This window comes from Dendrobates tinctorius, unplaced genomic scaffold (assembly GCF_039654945.1).
Source record: "Dendrobates tinctorius isolate UK_male_01 unplaced genomic scaffold, ASM3965494v1 ptg000034l, whole genome shotgun sequence".
Taxonomy (NCBI): domain Eukaryota; kingdom Metazoa; phylum Chordata; class Amphibia; order Anura; family Dendrobatidae; genus Dendrobates; species Dendrobates tinctorius.
Window position 1 is genome coordinate 10,703,678 of NW_027361702.1, and position 21,303 is coordinate 10,724,980.

Genomic DNA, 21,303 nt, shown 5'->3' on the forward strand with positions numbered 1-21,303 from the left:
TTCTTCCAGCCATGATGTCCTTCTCCAGTGATTGCTCTCCTCGTGTCCAAAGTAGACAAGTCGTAGCTTGGTGATCCTTGCTTCCAGTGACGTCTGGCTAGATTTGTTCCAAAAGTGATTTGTTTGCTCTTCTTGCCATCCATGGTATTCATAGCATCCTTCTCCAACATTACATTTTGAGGCATAGATTCTTCTTCTGTCTTGTTTCTTTATTGTCCAGGCTTCACATCCATATGTTACTACAGAAAAGACTAAGCTATGTAGGAGCTATGAATTCTTCGCTAGTGAAATGTTTCTCCATTTGAAGACCTTGTCCAGTGATATCATTGTAGATTAGCTCATAGCTATTCTCCTACTGACGTCCGGTGTCTTTGCTGCATCATGAGTGATTATTGATCCGAGTAGGTTGATGTCCTTTACAGCTTCCAGTTCATCACCGTCCATCTAAGATGTGCCCCAGATGCACCTAGCAGTAGTCAATATATTTGCGTTGAGTAGCAGTCCCATCTTCGAGCTTTCCATCTTGACACTCCATAATAAGGTCTTCATTCCATCTACGCTTGTTGCCGTCAATGTTGCATCGTCTGCGTATTTAAGATTGTCGATGATTCGTCCGCCAGTTGTGATTTCTTCTTTGGCAAGTCCAGCCTTGAAATTAGCTTTTCCATTTTTGTCTATCAGTGGACAGTAATGCCAACCATGTCCAGAAAGCTATACACTGGTCTAATCTATAACCAATATACCTAGGGTGGACATAATATTGGTGAAACCTGTGTGGCTGCACAGGGCCCAAGAGATAAGGGGGCCACTATCACCTCCAAAGCAGATGGAACTGTGTATTATAAAGAGCTATTGGACTGCAAAGGATCCCCATATTGCTCTTCCATGGGAGCCTCTTCTATATGTGTCCACTACTGAGCATACCGCATCTATCTACAAAGCATGAACACAAGAACAGAAAGACACTATAAAAATATGATAGTTATTAAAAGTCTATATAAAAAACTTCAAAAACACAAAAATAACAAATAAATGAGCCTACACCCTAAAAAGAGGTGGATTGTATGGTACCTACTGCTATAGAAAACATCAATAGTATGTAAAATGTGATTCTTCAAAGAGTCGGGCCTGCAAAAAAGATGTAATGATCACAGGAAGTACAGAATAAAGAAAAGGGCGCAGTGAGAATAACCCAAAAAGAAATAATGTAGGAAAATATAAATAGAAAAATGAAAAGGAAATATACAGCACATGTAAAGACATGAATGATAATATGAGAAAAATATTCAGAATTGAGAGTCCTCAGTGGTTGATACCTTTTAATGGCTAAATGAAAAGATGGTAACAAATTGCAAGCTTTCCAGACTACTCAGGTCTCTTAATCAGGCATTGACTAATACAAAATCTGAAGAGTCACATATTTATACACAACACAGCACAGAAATAATGTAATAGATAAGACAAGTGACGTGAAGCAGAACTATCATTATGGGAGAGTGATAAACAGTTGGGGCCATAGATATTGGAACAGTTCATAGATAAGGAGTGTGAAAGTGTTATTGTACTCTGATTGGGGTCTGGTTCTGTGTTGAGATGCCCTCACAAGGTCCTAGGAGCAAATTCCTTAATTAATGTAAAAAGACATAAATCCAGGCAACACATTCATTCCTGCACTGAGTGATTCTTCAGATTTTGTATTAGTCTATGCCTGATGAAGAGACCTGAGTTGTCTGGAAAGCTTGCAATGTGTTACCATCTTTTCAGTTAGCCATTTAAAGGTATCAACCACTCAGGACTCTCAATTCTAAATATTCTTCTATCTACTGGCTAACCCGGTACCAAGATATATATCTTTCCTGTATGATAATATGACAGTAATTCATAAAAATCATTGATTGATAACACAGTAGCAAGTTACAACAAAAATCACCAAGTCACTACGGTATCATATTTGGAAATATCACCATTACTTATAATGCAAAAATAATTCATACTATCAACATAAAAAGTCACTATCTTGTAAACTTCCTAAGAATAAAGGACTGAGAAGTATTATGTGTAAGTACAGTGGTGGCAGGGGCGTATCTAGGGGGGGCAGTTGCCCCGGGCGCAGCCGGCTGGGGGCGCAGTCGGGCCGCCTAACGCAGCGGTCCACAGTGTCCTCCCTGACTGCTGTGTTCTGCCGCCCCCCGGCCTGAGAGTCAGCGGTTCTCTATGTCAGCTGTCAAGATGACAGCTGGCGCAGAGAAGGTGCATGTGCCGGTTCCCAGAGAACAATTGTACTGGCGTCTATACAGACGCCAGTACAATTGAAGCTCTGACCGCTGGGCCAAAGTGACGTCAGCAGCATGATCAGGTCATGTGATCACGCTGCTGACGTCACTCCCGGCGCCCAGAGCGAACGCTGGTGGTAAGTGCTCCACTGTGGAGCTGAAGACACCGAAGATGGGGGGTGTTAATGAGTAGGGATGGGGGTTAATGTGGGGAAGGGGGTTAATGAGTGGGGATGGGGGTTAATGTGTGGGGGGGTTGAGTGAGGATGGGGTTAATGTGTGTGGGGGTTAATGTGTGTGAGGGGGTTAATGTGTGTGGGGGAGTTAATGAGTGGGGATGGGGGTTAATGAGTGGGGATGGGGGTTAATGAATGGGGGGTTAATGAGTGGGGATGGGGGTTAGTGTGTGGGGGGTTAATGAGTGGGGATGGGGGTTAATGTGTGGGGGGTTAATGAGTGGGGATGGGGTTAATGTGTGGGGGGTTAATGAGTGGGGATGGGGGATACTTAATGTGTGGGGGATTTGGAGTGGGGATGGGGTTAATGTGTGGGGGGATTTGGAGTGGGGGGTACATAATGTGTGGGGGGATTTGGGAGTAGGGATGGAGGGTTATTGAGTGGGGATGGGGGTTAATGTGTGTGGGGGGTTAATGAGTGGGGATGGGGGTTAATGTGTGGGGGGTTAATGAGTGGGGATGAGGGTTAATGTTCGGGGGTTAATGAGTGGGGATGGGGGTTAATGTGTGGGGGGTTAATGAGTGGGGATGGGGGATACTTAATGTGTGGGGGGATTTGGAGTGGGGTTGGGGTTAATGTGGGGGGATTTGGAGTGGGGGTACATAATGTGTGGGGGGATTTGGGAGTAGGGATGGGGGGTTAATGAGTGGGGATGGGGGCTAATGTGTGGGGGGTTAATGTGTGGGGGGTTAATGAGTGGGGATGGGGGATACTTAATGTGTGGGGGGATTTGGAGAGGGGATGGGGTTAATGTGTGGGGGGATTTGGAGTGGGGGGTACATAATGTGTGGGGGGATTTGGGAGTAGGGATGGGGGGGTTTTGAATAGGGATGGGGGGTTATTTAATATGTGGGGGGATTTGGAGTGGGGTTGGGGGGTTATTTAATGTGGGGGGGATTTGGAGTGGGGATGGGGGGTTATTTTATGTGTGTGTGGGGGATTTGGAGTGGGGATGGGGGTTATTTAATGTGTGTGGGGGATTTGGAGTGGGGATGGGGGGTTATTTAATGTGTATAAGGGATTTGGAGTGGGGATGGGGGGTTATTTAATGTGTGTGAGGGATTTGGAGTGGGGATGGGGGGTTATTTAATGTGTGGGGGGATTTGGAGTGGGGATGGGGGGTTATTTAATGTGTGAGGGATTTGGAGTGGGGATGGGGATTTAATGTGTGTGTGGGGATTTGGAGTGGGGATGGGGGGGTTTTAATGTGTGTGAGGGATGGGGGATTTAATGTGTGTGGGGAGATTTGAGGACACAAAATGAAGAGTATGTATGAGGAAACAGTATGGGGGATGGGTGCAGACAGTATAGGGAGCGAACGGGTTAATGTATGTGGACACAGTTTGGGGAGTGAGGGTGATGGGATGTGTGCAGACACAGTATGGGGAGTCGGGGGTATGTGTGAGCAGACAGTATAGAGAGTGAGGGGGTAAATATATGAGGAGACAGTATGGTTAACAGGTGGGATGTTAGAGGAGACAGTATGAGGAGGGAGGGGAATAGTGTGAGGCGACAGTATATTGCAGACATTTTTATTTAGGAGCATTATAATGACACTTCTATCTTTAAGGGCATCGTGTGGAGATTTGCTGCAGAAGACCGGAGAAGATGGACGTCTACAGAGACAGCTGTGGATGAGAAAACTCATCATGGGGTGTGGACAAGAAGAAGAAAAGGAGACCGACTGCAGAGACAACATCATCTATAAGGTACCTGGATGTAAATATTATTTGTGATACTAACTAATTCTCATGTTTTTATTAGGAACATTAAAGGGGTTGTCCAGGTCTGTGATGAGTCTGCAGTCATTCTATGTGACTGCAGACGTCTGAATTCTCACAGTGCTCACTGAACGCTGTCAGGATTCTCTCGTGCCGGTAATTTACATACATGCGGTCACATGCTGACTAGACATGTGTGACCTCACTCAATGAAAATGAACGGAGCGAGGCCAGGCACGTCTAGTCGGAATGTGGCCAGAAGTATAAAAATCACATACTTGTGCTGACATGACTGTACACCGGCAAGGGAGAATCCTAAAAGTGTGCAGGGCATTCGTTGTGAGAATTCAGAAGCTGCAGTGTCAGGATTCAGCTCTGCAGGTTCCAGTAGTCATCACATGGACACTTCACTCATATGCGATTTTCATAGTTATGGTCCTGTGACAACGAGCTTCTCTTCCTGCTTTCAGTTTTTTACTGAACATTGAGAGGATAAAGGAGAGCAGCTCGTGGGTACATGACTAACTGTGCAAGTCACATATGTACTTGGGGGGGACGCCGAACCAAATTCTTGCCCCGGGTGCCAGAAAGCCTAGATACGCCTCTGAGTGGTGGTATAAGTAATGTTATTGTATCTAGCACAAGGGAATGCGCTGAAAGAAGGTTGTGAGGTGAGAAGTGTGTGGGAAGTGGATGTGAGAGCGTGGAAGTATGCGAAATATTCAACCAAATGTGCACAAGAATGACATGACAAGGAGCCAAAACAACAATGTGAGGGGGCGGATAGGCCAGTGACAAGAGAATGCCAAATGCAAGGGATTAAAGGTGATGGCACAAGAACAAAAAGAAATGTGAAAAAGATAGTAATGGGATGGGGAGGTCGAAATACTGGTGGATAAACAGCAGCGTATAAAAAATATAACATCACCATAGCGGAAGTAGAATACCTGGTTAATATTGACGAGCGTAAATTGCCCGATATTGAACTGGTTAACCTGTAGTGATGAGTGAATTTGTGAATAAGGTGTTATCGGAGCATGCTCATGTGCTAATCAGGTGTCTTGTCTTCGGCTAATTCTAATTTTTTTCAAGTACTGCGCAATATCAGTGGATAAATAAATGTATATGTTTTTCACATTTTATTTCACATAGGGCCACTGAAATGCATTTTAAAATTTGTTCAAGTTTATTTTATAGATCGGACATGTTTCTTTTTAAAATGATGGCGAGGCTAGTAACAACCATTTAGAATGTCAGCCGCTTCTTTTAATTTATTTTTATTTTTTTCCTGCTTTTCATTTTTTTATTTTCTTTATCTTTTTAAATTCCATTTTTCTCATAATTTGTGCTCGTTGTCAATTCAACATTTAAGTAAAAAATTTTTTACCAGATTGCTTCTGTAACTGGGGCTGGTATACTAACCCCAGTTACAGGAGGAATCCTGCCTCATAGGAATGCTTTTTGACAATAGGTTCATAAAAGATACATTTTTTAAGGAAACATGAAATGAAAGAAAAAATATAAAAAAGACTGTAATGTTACTTGTCAATAAGGCGATTGTATAACCCAGAATCTTGTGAAAGGCCAGATTGTGATCAAGCTGTTTCCTAACTGAGCGCCGACAACACTGTAAGAAAACAAATTGCAATTATTTACATAAATGATAAACATTTTATATGTAGACTAATGATGTGGTTAGTCAGCACAGAATTATGGACCTAAAATTAGTTATTCGTAATTTAGCCACATTGATTTGATAGGGACTTGTTGATTGTCTTTTGTTTTCGCCTATGGAGTAATCCAAGATTCAAGTCCTACATGCTGTGGTTCAAGAATGTTTTGAACATTAGAAAATCTCACTAAATTTGCATATTTAAATACACCCTTTTTTTCACCCAAGATCAGGTGTGCACTGTCATTCCACAGAAATAACATGTCTGTTTGGCCGAGAAGAAAACTTTGTTGATAAAGTACCGTATACACTCGAATATAAGCCGAGATTTTCAGCCCATTTTTTGGGGCTGAAAGTCGCCCTCTCGGCTTATATTCGAATCATATACGCCAGGGGGTCGGAGGGGGAGGAGGAGCGGGGGTGTCAGGTCATACTTACCCCTCCTGGCGCGGTCTCTACAGCCCCCCTGCTTGTCCCACGGTCTCTCTTCCTTCCTTCAGCGGTTACGTGGTACTGCTCTTTAAACTCATGAATATGCGCATATTCATGAGTTTAATGAGCGTTACCACGTGACCGCTGAAGACAGGAAGGGAGACAGTGGGAGAATGGAGCTGCAGAGATCACGCCAGGATGGCTATATTGACCTGTCCCCGCTCAGTGACATTCAGACAGCAGAGGGCGCGGTGACGTTGTTAGTGCGTGCCGTGCCCCATGCTGCCTGAACGTCACTGACAGATGACATGACAGATAGCAGTGAGCAGCAGCGATGGACGCAGGACAGGTGAATATGTCAGGTGCCGGGTCCTGAGCCAGCGATGACACCGACAGTATGTCATTTTTTTATTTTTATTTGCAGCACCAGCAGTGGCAACATATGGGGGCATAATGTGTGGAGCATCTTATGGGGGTAGCATATGGGGGCATGATATATGGAGCATCTTATGGGGGCAGCATATGGGGGCATGATATATGGAGCATCTTATGGGGGCAGCATATGGGGGCATAATCTATGGAGCAGCATATGGGGGCATAATCTATGGAGCATCTTATGGGGGCACCATATGGGGGCATAATAAATGGAGCAACATATGGGAGCATAATCCATGGAGCAGCATATGGGGGCATAATATAATGAGCAGCATATGGGGGCATAATCTATGGAGCAGCATATGGGGGTATAATGTATGGAGCATCTTATGGGGGCACCATATGGGGCATAATAAATGGAGGAACATATGGGGGCATAATCCATGGAGCAGCATATGGGAGCAGCATATGGGGGCATAATCTATGGATCATCTTATGGAGCAGCATATGGGGGCATATTCTATGGGGCATTTTATGGGGCCATAACCTTTATGGAGCAGCATATGGGGCATAATCTATGAAGCATCTTATGGGGCCATTATTAACCTTTGTGCAGCATTATATGGGGTGTATTTTGTATGGAGCATCTTACGGGGCGATCATGAACTGTATGGAGCATTATATGGGGCTCCTGATTCAATATGGCTATTCAAAAACATTTATCCTACTGATGTCTCAATTAATTTTACTTTTATTGGTATCTATTTTTATTTTTGAAATTTACCAGTAGCTGCTGCATTTTCCACCCTAAGCTTATACTCGAGTCAATAAGTTTTCCCAGTTTTTTGTGGCAAAATTAGGGGGATCGACTTATACTCGGGTCGGCTTTTACTCGAGTATATATGGTAATAATTATAAGGGGGTAATTATAATAATGATGAAATTTTGCAAATATTATGATCACAGTGGCAAACAAAAGCTGCAGTGATTGAGAAAATGGGGCAGAAGTGGGCAGAAACTGGAAGTAGCCGTATGATGGGGAGTTTGTATAGGTTGGGAATTTGTGCTGCTGGAAATGTGGAATAGATTCTGGAGTGGCTGATAGGTTCACAGCTGCCTGTTTTTACCCAGTAGAAATTGGTGGAGAAGACGGTAGCTGTACACAAACCTAAGAATAGTGAACCAAAGAACACTGTCCACGAGGAAAAGGCACCAGGTGTCTGGTGTCTGGCTACGCATCACTTTTACAGCAGGTCATAACAGCTAGCAGTCCCCTGATAAGTACTAAAGATACTTGTCACAAAGGGGTTGAATAATTCTACAATGAGTAAAAGTGGCACTTCATGATGGATTGAGCAAAAACCTGTTTCCAGTTTAGTTGTGTCACTTAGTTTGAATTATTATTGTTTAACCCCTTCACCCCCAAGGGTGGTTTGCACGTTCATGACCGGGCCAATTTTTACAATTCTGACCACTGTACCTTTATGAGGTCATAACTCTGGAACGCTTCCATGAATCCTGGTGATTCTGACATTGTTTTCTCGTGACATATTGTACTTCATGTTAGTGGTAACATTTCATTCAAATAACTTGCGTTTATTTGTGAAAAAAATGAAAATTTGGCAAAAATTTTGAAAATTTCGCAATTTTCCAACTTTGAATTTTTATGCCCTTAAATCACAGAGATACGGCACACAAAAAACTTGATAACTAACATTTCCCACATGTTTACTTTACATCAGCACAATTTTGGAACCAAAAATTTTTTTTTGTTAGGAAGTTATAAGGGTTAAAAGTTGACCAGCGATTTCTCATTTTTACAACACCATTTTATTTTTAGGACCACATCACATTTGAGGTCACTTTGAGGGGTCTATATGATAGAAACTACCCAAAAGTGACACCATTCTAAAAACTGCACCCCTTAAGGTGCTCAAAACAACATTCAAGAAGTTTATTAACCCTTTAGGTGCAGCACAGGAATTTTTTTGAATATTTAAAAAAAATGAACATCTAACTTTTTTTCACAAAGAAAATACTTCAGGTTCAATTTTTTTTATTTTACCAAGGGTAACAGGAGAAATTGGACTGCAAAAGTTATTGTGCAATTTGTCCTGAGTACGCTGATACCTGATATGTGGGGGGGAATGACTGTTTCGGCGCATGGCAGAGCTCAGAATGGAAGGAGCGCCGTTTGACTTTTTCAATGCAAAATTGGCTGGAATTCAGATCGGACGCCATGTCACGTTTGGAGAGTCCCTGATGTACCTATACAGTGGAAACCCCCTACAAGTGACCCCATTTTGGAAAATAGACCCCCCAAGGAACTTATCTAGATATGTGGTGAGAACTTTGAACCCACAAGGGATTTACAGAAGTTTATAACGTACAGCGGTACAATTAAAAAATCATATTTTTTCCACAAAAATGATAACAGGACCCTAAAAGTTATTGTGCAATTTGTCCTGAGTATGCTGATACCCCACATGTGGGGGTAAACCACTATTTGGGCGCATGGCAGAGCTCGGAAGGGAAGAAGCGTCATTTGACGTTTTTGGCTGGAATTGAGATCGGACACCATGTCACGATTGGAAAACCCCTGATGTACCAAAACAGTGGAAACCCCCCACAAATGACACCATTTTGGAAACTAGACCCCCTAAGGAACTTATCTAGATGTGTGGTGAGAACTTTGAACCCCCAAGGGCTTCACAGAAGTTTATAACATAAAGCCGTACAATTAAAAAATCATATTTTTTCCACAAAGATGATCTTTTCACCCTCAATTCTTATTTTTCCAAGGGTAACAGCACCCTAAAAGTTATTGTGCAATTTGTCCTGAGTACGCTGATACCCCACATGTGGGGGTAAACCACTATTTGGGCGCATGGCAGAGCTCGGAAGGGAAGCAGCGCCATTTGACGTTTTTGGCTGGAATTGAGATCGGACACCATGTCACGATTGGAAAACCCCTGATGTACCTAAACAGTGGAAACCCCCGACAAATGACACCATTTTGGAAACTAGACCCCCTAAGGAACTTATCTAGATATGTGGTGAGAACTTTGAACCCACAAGGGCTTTACAGAAGTTTATAACGTACAGCGGTACAATTAAAAAATCATATTTTTTCCACAAAAATGATCTTTTCACCCCAATTTTTATTTTCCAAGGGTAACAGGACCCTAAAAGTTATTGTGCAATTTGTCCTGAGTATGCTGATACCCCACATGTGGGGGTAAACCACTATTTGGGCGCATGGCAGAGCTCGGAAGGGAAGCAGCGCCATTTGACGTTTTTGGCTGGAATTGAGATCGGACATCATGTCGCGATTGGAAAACCCCTGATGTACCTAAACAGTGGAAACCCCCCACAAATGACACCATTTTGGAAACTAGACCCCCTAAGGAACTTATCTAGATGTGTGGTGAGAACTTTGAACCCCCAAGGGCTTCACAGAAGTTTATAACATAAAGCCGTACAATTAAAAAATCATATTTTTTCCACAAAGATGATCTTTTCACCCTCGATTCTTATTTTTCCAAGGGTAACAGCACCCTAAAAGTTATTGTGCAATTTGTCCTGAGTACGCTGATACCCCACATGTGGGGGTAAACCACTATTTGGGCGCATGGCAGAGCTCGGAAGGGAAGCAGCGCCATTTGACGTTTTTGGCTGGAATTGAGATCGGACACCATGTCACGATTGGAAAACCCCTGATGTACCTAAACAGTGGAAACCCCCGACAAATGACACCATTTTGGAAACTAGACCCCCTAAGGAACTTATCTAGATATGTGGTGAGAACTTTGAACCCACAAGGGCTTTACAGAAGTTTATAACGTACAGCGGTACAATTAAAAAATCATATTTTTTCCACAAAAATGATCTTTTCACCCCAATTTTTATTTTCCAAGGGTAACAGGACCCTAAAAGTTATTGTGCAATTTGTCCTGAGTATGCTGATACCCCACATGTGGGGGTAAACCACTATTTGGGCGCATGGCAGAGCTCGGAAGGGAAGCAGCGCCATTTGACGTTTTTGGCTGGAATTGAGATCGGACATCATGTCGCGATTGGAAAACCCCTGATGTACCTAAACAGTGGAAACCCCCCACAAATGACACCATTTTGGAAACTAGACCCCCTAAGGAACTTATCTAGATGTGTGGTGAGAACTTTGAACCCCCAAGGGCTTCACAGAAGTTTATAACATAAAGCCGTACAATTAAAAAATCATATTTTTTCCACAAAAATGATCTTTTCACCCTCAATTCTTATTTTTCCAAGGGTAACAGCACCCTAAAAGTTATTGTGCAATTTGTCCTGAGTACGCTGACACCCCACATGTGGGGGTAAACCACTATTTGGGCGCATGGCAGAGCTCGGAAGGGAAGCAGCGCCATTTGACGTTTTTGGCTGGAATTGAGATCGGGCACCATGTCGCAATTGGAAAACCCCTGATGTACCTAAACAGTGGAAACCCCCCACAAATGACACCATTTTGTAAACTAGACCCCCCAAGGAACTTATCTAGATGTGTGGTGAGCACTTTGAACCCCCCAGTGCTTCACAGAAGTTTATAACGCCCGGGCGTGAAAATAAAAAATTCGTATTTTTTCCACAAACATGATCTTTTTGTCACCATTTTTTTTATTTTCCCAAGGGTAACAGGAGAAATTGGACCCCAAAAGTTGTTGTCCAATTTGTCCTGAGTATCCTGATTCCCCATATGTGGGAGAAAACTACTGTATGGGCACACGTCGGGGCTCGGAAGGGAAGTAGTGACGTTTTGGAATGCAGACATTGATGGAATGGTCTGCGGGTGTCATGTTGCCTTTGGAGAGCCCCTAATGTACCTAAACAGCGGAAACCCCCCACAAGTAACCCCATTTTGAAAACTAGACCCCCCAAGGAACTTATCTAGATGTGAGGTGAGCACTTTGAACCCCCAAGGGCTTCACAGAAGTTTATAATGTCTGGGCATGAAAATAAAAAAATTGTATTTTTTCCACAAACATGATCAATTAGTCCCCAATTTTTTTATTTTCCCAAGGGTAACAGGAGAAATTGAACCCCAAAAGTTGTTGTCCAATTTGTCCTGAGTACGCTGACACCCCATATGTGGGAGAAAACTACTGTATGGACACACGTCAGGGTACGGAAGGGAAGTAGTGACGTTTTGGAATGCAGACATTGATGGAATGGTCTGCGGGTGTCATGTTGCCTTTGTAGAGCCCCTAATGTACCTAAACAGTGGAAAAACCCACAAATGACCCCATTTTGGAAACGAGAACCCCTAAGGAACTTATCTAGATGTGTGGTGAGCACTTTGAACCCCCAAGGGCTTCACAGAAGTTTATAATGCCCTGGCATGAAAATAAAAAAATCGTATTTTTTCCACAAACATGATCAATTAGTCCCCAATTTTTTCATTTTCCCAAGGGTAACAGGAGAAATTGGACCCCAAAAGTTGTTGTCCAATTTGTCATGAGTACGCTGACACCCCATATGTGGGAGAAAACTACTGTATGGACACACGTCGGGGCTCGGAAGGGAAGCAGTGACGTTTTGGAATGCAGACTTTGATGGAATGGTCTGCGGGTGTCATGTGCGTTTGGAGAGCCCCTGATGTACCTAAACTATTGAAACTCCCCACAAGTGACCCCATTTTGGACACTAGACCCCCCCACAGAACTTATCTAGATGTGTGGTGAGCACTTTGAACCCCCAAGTGCTTCACAGAAGTTTATAACGCTCGGACGTGAAAATAAAAAAATCATTTTTTTCCACAAAAATGATATTTTTGCCCCCAATTTTTTATTTTCTTAAGGGTAACAGGAGAAATTGGACCCCAAAAATTGTTTTGCAATTTGTCCTGAGTAGGCTGATACCCTACATGTGGGGGTAAAACACTGTTTGGGCGCATGGCAGAGATTGGAAGGGAAGGAGCACCATATGACTTTTTCAACTCAGAATTGGCTGGAATTGAGATCAGACACAATGTTGCATTCGGAGAGCCTCTGATGTGCCCAAACAGTGGAAACCCCCAATTCTAACTCCAACCCGAACCCCAACACACCCCTAACCCTAATCTCAGCCCTAACCCTAACCCTAATCTCAGCCCTAACCCTAACCCAAGCCCTAACCCTAGCCCTAACCCTAACCCTAGCCCTAACCCTAACCCTAGCCCTAACCCTAGCCCTAACCCTAGCCCTAACCCTAGCCCTAACCCTAACCCTAATGGAAAAATGGAAATAAATACATTTTTTTTTATTTTATTATTTTTCCCTAACTAAGGGGGGTGATAATGGGGGGTTTGATTTACTATTTATGGCGGTTTATATGTTTGGCAGCTGTCGCACGCTAAAAGACGCTTTTTATTGTAAAAATAGTTTTTGCATCACCACATATTGAGAGCTATAATTTTTCCGTATTTTGACCCACCAAGTCATGTGAGGTCTTATTTTTTGCGGGACGAGTTGACGTTTTTATCGGTACCATTTTCGGGCACGTGACATTTTTTGATCGCTTTTTATTCCGATTTTTGGGACGCAGAATGAACAAAAACCAGCATTTCATGAATTTCTTTTGGGGGAGTGCGTTTACACCGTTCCGCGTGCGGTAAAATTGATAAAGCGGTTTTTTTCTTCGGGTCAGTACGGTTACAGCGATACCTCATTTAGGTCGTTTTTTTATGTTTTGTCGGTTTTATGCAATGAAAACTATTTTATATAAAAAAATTATTATTTTTGCATCGCTTTATTCTGCGAGCTATAACTTTGTTATTTTTTCGCTGATGATGCTGTGTGGTGGCTCGTTTTTTGCGGGACAAGTTGACGTTTTCAGCGGTACCATGGATATTTATATGCGTCTTTTTGATTGCGCGTTATTACACTTTTTGTTTGGCGGTATGATAATAAATCATTATTTTTTGCTTCGTTTTTTTTTTTTTTTTTAAGGGGTTTGCTAAAGGGGTTAACTAATGGGACAGTTTTATAGGGCGGGTCGTTACGGACGCGGCGATACCTAATATGTGTACTTTTATTGTTTTTTTTTTTCAAAAAATGAATTTATTGGGGAATATTTTTTTTCTTTTTACTAATTTATTTGGCGATTTTTTAAAAATTATTTTTACACTTTTTTTTATTTTATTTTACTTTATTACATAGTCCCAGGTGGGACATCACTGTCCTGTGACAGATCGCTGATCTCTCACATCACAGATCACTGTGACAGTTCAGCGATCTGTCACAGGCAGTTCCGAAGGCTTCCTCATGCCTGCGCTTTGCAGGCACTGAGGAAGCCAGCTTCCTGCAGGCCCCCGAAGGCCCCCGTCACCATCTTGGATTCGGGGGCCTGCAGGAAAGGAGCCCCCCGCTGCAGCGCTGCACATTGCGCTGCCGTGGGGGGCTCAGGGAAGCATGGAGGGAGCCCCTTCCCTGCCGATGCTTCCCTTTAACTCCCGGTACACCGCGATCATGTTTGATCGCGTTGTGCAAGGGGTTAACGTGTCGGGGCGGTCCGTGACCGCTCCTGACACATTGTGCCAGGTGTCAGCTGTGATAATCAGCTGACACCCGGCCGCGATCAGCGGCGCTCACCACGTGGGCACTGCTGATCGCTGAGATGTACTATCCCATCCATGGGCATAGGGGCCCAGGTCCCATGGACAGGATAGTACGTCGGATGGCAGGAAGGGGTTAATTAGATTTTTGGAAACGATAGTAAGTTTGTAAATTTTGCTAATAAATTGAATTTACAATACTTGTTGAAAGAAATCAAGATCACAACTGTAAATCCTACTTGTAATATGGTATCTCTTTGTCTAAAGAAGGTCGGTCTCCTGCAGAAACAAATGTTAGAGGCTTTGTAAAAATCACCGAGCTCCCCTAATTCTACCGCTTTATTCTGTTTTGGCTTCGTCGCTCCATTACAGAGATATTCACATTTGTTCCTTTTGGAGCGCGGTATGTGAAATCTCTTCTTGCAGTGAAACTGGTCGTTTCTTCAGAGTCTTCTCTTGGGCGTGTGCTTTAACCTCTATGCTGCCAATCACAGCTCGGCATTGTCTGAGACTGCTATACCGCAAGATCAGCTGCTGAGGTGTGATTGGCAGCATCTGGGAGGGAGAGGTGACAGCGCACACCCCTGAGAAGGCTCTGAATAAACGCCCAGTTGTACTGAAAGTAGAGATTCCACATATTGTGCTCCAGAAGAAACAAATGTGAATATCTCTGCAATGGAACGACGCAACAAAAAACGGAAAAGAGCGGCAGAATCAGGGAAGCTCATGGATCTTTACATGGTATTTAACTCAATTTTTTTCTACAAGTACCAGTTCATTATTTAATGAAATTATAAGGAATACTCAATTTTCTATTCACCCACTTCTGTTTAAGGAAATTATAGGGTATACTTTTTTCTCCAACTACCCCTCCTCTACTCATAATATATTATGATACCTAGGATTTGTAAATTTTTCCATTTCCTTTTCAATATTGGTTCTCTCTTTTTTATCACTAAATAAATGTCAATCTGGTTAAAATTAGATCCCTAATTAAATTATGATCCTCTGTTTCTGAGTTTCATCCCTCGCTGTACAAAGTGGTTCACTTCTTGTATATAAAACTGGTATTCTTTGCCAACTATACTCCACCACACCTATTTTTCCTTTTTTTCTTCATCAAATATATATTAAAAAGTTTTCAACAAAGTTACAGAATCCACATGAAATGCAGACTTAGGGTATTTTCATTAGTTTCTCACTTAGTAAAAATAACAGTTTCACTTACTGAACAGGTTCCACGTAAAAAGGACAGAAGGTTTCGACAGACAGGTAACAAAATTAACAAGCAATTAAAATTAAGGCAAGCAGCAGATCCTCGGGCCCAGGCAAGTGCTGGCTGAAAGGAAACAGAAAAAAATGAAAGTTCAGTTTAAACAGATACCTACAGTTCAGGTAAATAGTGAAAAGTCGGCATCAAAAATACTATGGCCCCAATTCATCATTGTTTTTTCTGTAGTTTTCTGGAGTAATTTGCTCAGTATTAGTGGCTTTTTGTAGTCTCCATCATTGTTTGCATCACTTTTTAAGTTGTCTTCCTTTTTAAGTCTTTTTTTTTAAATTTCATGATAACTTTGCCTATCCGGTAGCTTTAGGGTATCTGCACACAGCGACTTTTTTGGACGAGGCTTCATAGGTGAAGCCTCTTCAGAACAAAGCTGGTGGTCGTTTTCCTGAACAGACAGCTTTCCCGTCGCTTTTGCTTTAGATTTGCCGGTGCCTTTTTTCTACATTTTAAACCCTCCTAGCCGAAGCCGCACAAAAAATGAACATTCGGTTTCTGAACCCTGAAGCAATAAAAGACTGAGCATGCACACAGCAATATCACTTTTATATTGCTGCACATTATGCTTACTTTTTGCGGCTGATTTTCAGGTGGGTTCCACAATTAAAGCCCTTAAAAAAAGGCTGTATAACCATTTGTGAAAATATCTCTGCCTAAAATAAAAATGAGCATTTTATGAGTCCTCACTTAGCTGGACTCATAAAATTCATGGGGATTATACAATCATTCTAAGGCCGGGGTCACACTAGCAATGAAAAAGGACGAGTGTTATGCGATAAAACATTGCATCGCACTCGGACCAGTATTCATCTATGGGGCGGCTCCCATCAGCGTTTTTTCCTCGGCCATATTCTATGTGCAAGTGAATTTGCAGCATGCTTTGATTGTCACCGACAGTCGGCCGAGTCTCTGCTCACTCGCACCCATATAAGTCTATGGGTGCGAGTGACACACCGCACATCACTCGGAGAAAGTGCTGTGCGATATATGCTGACCCCGGCAATGGAGGGGATGGAGAAATTAGTTTCTCCGCCTCCTCCGCAACGATGCTCTGATCCTCTCTCTGCGAGAGGCTCGGAGGCCATTTGCATCAATCAATCAATCAATCAAATTTATTATCGCCAAGTACATATTACATATATACAAGGAATTCTTTGTGGCAAAGAGGCAACATAATATATAACAACAGATACAACAAGTAACATCTAACAAGACAGATACAGTATATAGTCTACACATGACGATTTAATTGTTGAACAGAGAGTGGATAGAAGCTGTTCATATGGCGGTTGGTGCTGCATTTGGGGACTCTGAAGCGACGTCCTGAAGGGAGCAGTTGGAATGAGGAGTGTCCCGGGTGAGAGGGATCGGATGAAATTTTCAATGCATGACACTTGACTCCCGCTCGCAGCAGAGCAAGAGCCGAGGGTCATTAGCATATCGCATCCGATGCGCTAGCATCGGATGACATACGTTAGTGTGACCCGGCCTAACATGGCTTTCCAAAGTAGGTACACCATCCTCCTCTGGTCTAAGAGATCTATTTAATAATCTACGGAGTTTGGATTGTGAAATTGATTATTATATTTTATGTTTTTTGTTACTTTTGAAATCTAAAAATGTTAAATTGAAGGAAATTGAGCCATGCTCCATCATGTTTCATATTATGAAGACTGCTTCTAAGTGACAATGTCTTCCATATTGAACACACAGTGGAGCATGGTGGCATACAGAGTCCATAGGATTTACATGTGAGAGATAAGTATGTCAGCAGTGTCATATGGGATCATACATAGCAAACATTGGGTCACCAGTATACAATGTATACAGTAAGCGATGTGCTATATTTCTTTAATATACATAGTATTGGTGAATACTTACTCCCAATAGAACTCTCGTATAGGCATATTGTTTCTGGTTTTGATAAAACATAAAGTAATAAATAAATAAGAAAATGTTTAGTCCAAGCCAGGCAATCTGAAAGACATCAAGAAAAAAGTTTTAGATAAAGGCGAAGAGATAAAAATCTCATAAGGTGTAAAAATGAAACAAAACGTTAAAAAAAAGAACCTAAATTACATAAAAAATATAGAACACAAAAGTTCCCCAGTTACATATATTTTTAAAAGGAAACTGCAGTTTAAAACCATCTGTGGATATAAATGTGAAATAAAAGATGACCAAAATACAAGAAAAGAGTGGAAAACCCGACACATTATTAGGCAAATTCAATGCGAGAAACTCACGTGAGTCTCTCGCATCATTACCCGACACTGCCACTGGCACTCGGGACTAGAGTGTGTGGCTGCATGTCTTTCTATGCAGCTGAACGTTCCTGTCCGAACCGCTGGCGGCAGTGCTGGGTATTGAGGCGAGAGACTTGCGTAATAGGATCATTATATAAAAAAAGACTGATACATATATACATAAAATGTTCACTTTAAATGTCCACATTTTCAGGAAGTTTTAGAAACAACAACTTTACAGCCTTCTCCATCTTTGGCAAAAGACTTACCGGTATGAACATTTTACACCAGCATGATATCAGTGCTGAAACTGGAATCTTGTGAATCTTGGTGCAGCTTATAAACTGATTAATGGACACAGTAAACTGGACATTAAAGAGGTTTTCCAGGATAAATAAAAACATTACAGGGGACATGAATGTAGTGAAAATAACAAATAGAGCCATACTGTCCTACTATAACCTCCGGGGATCCAACGCAGGCCACTCCAGAGGTCAGCGCCAACACCAGAAGTCTGTGATTGGCTGAGGCAGCCAAATGACTAAAACAGTGCAACCTCAGATATTTCTTGAAAATTTGCAATAGTTTTAAATACTTTTTACTTCCTGATTTCATATTTTTACAAAGTGTCTAAGAAGGGGTGTGTGATTACGTGTATTTGTAAATTATACCATCTCTATATATAAAAGTGAATGTATGTATGTATGTGTGTATCACCAACCAATCACGAAGTATCTTTCATTTTACCAGAGCTGTTCAAAAGAAGCTGAGCTGTGATTGGTTGCTATGAGCAACAGTTTTCCTTGCAACCAATCACTAAGCATCTCTCATTTCACCAGAGCTGGTTAAAAGTAGCTGAGCTGTGATTGGTTGCTATGAGCAAGTTTTCCCACTTGACAACACCTCAGCAGACATTGACATGGTGGGAGAAATCTAGCATCCCTGGGAACATAAGCTCCCAGTCATTGTCTGCCCCCCTAAAAGGAGCAGAGAGCACATGACAGAAATAAATCCCCCCCTCCCTGCCCATTTCCCCATCACACATCCTCCATCCCGTAGGCACATCTTCCCTCTTAAAGGATCATTGGTATGGAAGTCAGATCAAATCCATCCAGGGCTTTGGTTTTGACCCCAGGCCTCTCTTAAAGGGATCCCTGGTATGGAAGTTAGGACCGTTCCACTCAGCTCTGTGGTTATGACCCTAGGGTCTCTTAAAGGGATCATTGGTATGGAAGTTAGGGCAAATCCACTCTGTGCTTTGGTACTGACCCCAGGCCTTTTTTAAAGGGATCTCCGGTATGGAAGTCAGGGCAAATCCATCCAGCGCTTTGGTTCTGACCCCAGGTTCTCTTAAAGAGATCTCCTGTTTGGAAGTTAGGGCAAATCCCTCAACGCTCTGATTCTGACCCCAGGGTTCTATTAAAGGGATCACTGGTATGCAAGTCAAGGCAAATCCACTCAGCGCTCTGGTTCTGTTCCCAGTCTCTCTTAAAGGGGTCCCCAGTATGGAAGTGAGGGCAAATCCACTCTGCGCTTTGGTACTGACCCCAGGCCTCTCTTAAAGGGATCTCCGGAAAGGAAGTTGGGGTAAATTCCTCAACGCTCTGATTCTCACCCCAGGCTTCTATTAAAGGGATCATTGGTATGGAAGTCAGGACAAATCCACTCAGCACTCTTGTTCTGACCCCAGACCTCTCTTAAAGGGATCCCCAGTATGGAAGTTAGGACCGTTCCACTCAGAGCTCTGGTTCTGACCCCAGGCTGACGGGATGATGTGAGATATTAGGGGTAGTAGTCCGGTGGCTCTGGCTGATGGGATGATGTGGGATATTAGGGGTAGTAGTCCGGTGGTTCTGACTGATGGAATGATGTGGGATATTAGTGGTAGTAGTCCGGTATCTTTGGCTGACGGGATGATGTGGGATATTAGGGGGAGTAGTCCGGTGGCACTGGCTGATGGGATGATGTGGGATATTAGTGGTAGTAGTCCGGTGGCTCTGGCTGACGGGATGATGTGGGATATTAGTGGTAGTAGTCCGGTGGCCCTGGCTGAAGGGATGATGTGGGATATTAGGGGGAGTAGTCCGGTGTCTGTGACGGGATGATGTGGGATATTAGTGGTAGTAGTCCGGTGGCTCTGGCTGACAGGATGATGTGGGATATTAGTGGTAGTAGTCCGGTGGCTCTGGCTGAAGGGATGATGTGGGATATTAGGGGGAGTAGTCTGGTGACTCTGACGGGATGATGTGGGATATTAGGGGCAGTAGTCCGGTGTCTCTGGCTGATGGGAATATGTGGGATATTAGGAGTAGTAGTCCGGTGGCTCTGGCTGACAGGATGATGTGGTATATTAGGGGTACTAGTCCGTTGGCTCTGGCTGACAGGATGATGTGGGATATTATAGTGAATGTGGCTATGCGGAGTGGGCGGGGCTCTGCACTCAGCTTTATATATATAGATATAATCATTATAATTTGTTATAACTAACCGTAGTTAGTTACTATGCCCGGCAGCGCCAGGCTCTTCAGCTAGTATTCACTAAAGTTGTGCTCCCCCTTTTTTTTTAAACATGCAGAGTGGTTTAAAACTAACAACAAAGCCACAAAAAGAGGACTAGAAAATCCTCCAATAATCTAGAAAAAAAACACACCAAAAAACAGGCAAAGATGCTTACCTGTCTAGGCCTCAAGACAAATGCACTATCAGGGTGCAGCGGACCCAAATAAAGATGGCGAATACACAGGCGCAGTAATGCCGATGAGACAGCCAGTGTACAATCAGGGATTGGCCGCTTGGTACACCAGTGCAAACAAATACAATCTGTATGCGGCACTGTTCACACACAAAGGATGCAGAGCATCTGGTGTCATGGTATAGGACATGGTTAATGTCCTGCTCTCTCAGGGTTAACTGAGAGGGGTATTTATACTCACTCCAGACTAGGATTCCCTGTCAGTTATACTGTTGTTCTGGCTGTGTGTCTGACCCCCTGGTGTGCACGTATACTGCATTGCTTGTTTGCCTCCCATTTATGACCTGTTCTGTCTGCTCACTCTGTTCTCTGTCTCACGTTTTGGTATTATTCTCTTCTCCGGTTCTGACCTCCTGGCTTGGCTATTGTTAATCCGTTACAGTTTGTCCCTATTGTACCGTCTATTGCCTGTTCTGGTTTACTGATCTCTTGCTATGTCCTGACTATCCGTTCTGTCCAATCCTTTGGTATTGTTTATTGTTGTGCTATCTCATGTTTTGACCCCGACCTGATCTGGTTTATGTCCCTGTCTATGCCCCTTGGTAACTTTGTCCCGTAGTTACCTTTCTAAGAGTGTTCCTTCAGCTCCTAACTCTCTGGAGCTTAGGCCACTGTATACTATGATTTATTTTTAATGGTTTCAACACTCCAAATAATTAATACCAACAAGTTTTTGCATCTTATAGTAGATTTATGTTTCGAAATGCGATCACGTATTGGTTGCGTAGTCTCCCCTACGTAAA

The 21,303-nt window shown here is 42.9% G+C and overlaps 1 protein-coding gene across 2 annotated transcripts in view; it reads right to left on the bottom strand.

The window, feature by feature from the left end:
* NOX1 (NADPH oxidase 1) overlaps positions 1–21,303 on the bottom strand; it is a 91,447-nt gene that overhangs the window by 48,185 nt on the left and 21,959 nt on the right. For both annotated transcript variants that reach the window (XM_073573097.1, XM_073573098.1), the window contains exons 2-4: positions 17,444–17,539; positions 15,506–15,616; positions 5,774–5,858 (exon numbers count right to left, since the gene is read on the bottom strand). In XM_073573097.1, coding sequence (XP_073429198.1) covers positions 5,774–5,858; positions 15,506–15,616; positions 17,444–17,539 — 292 coding nt within the window. The remainder of the gene's footprint in view (positions 1–5,773; positions 5,859–15,505; positions 15,617–17,443; positions 17,540–21,303) is intronic.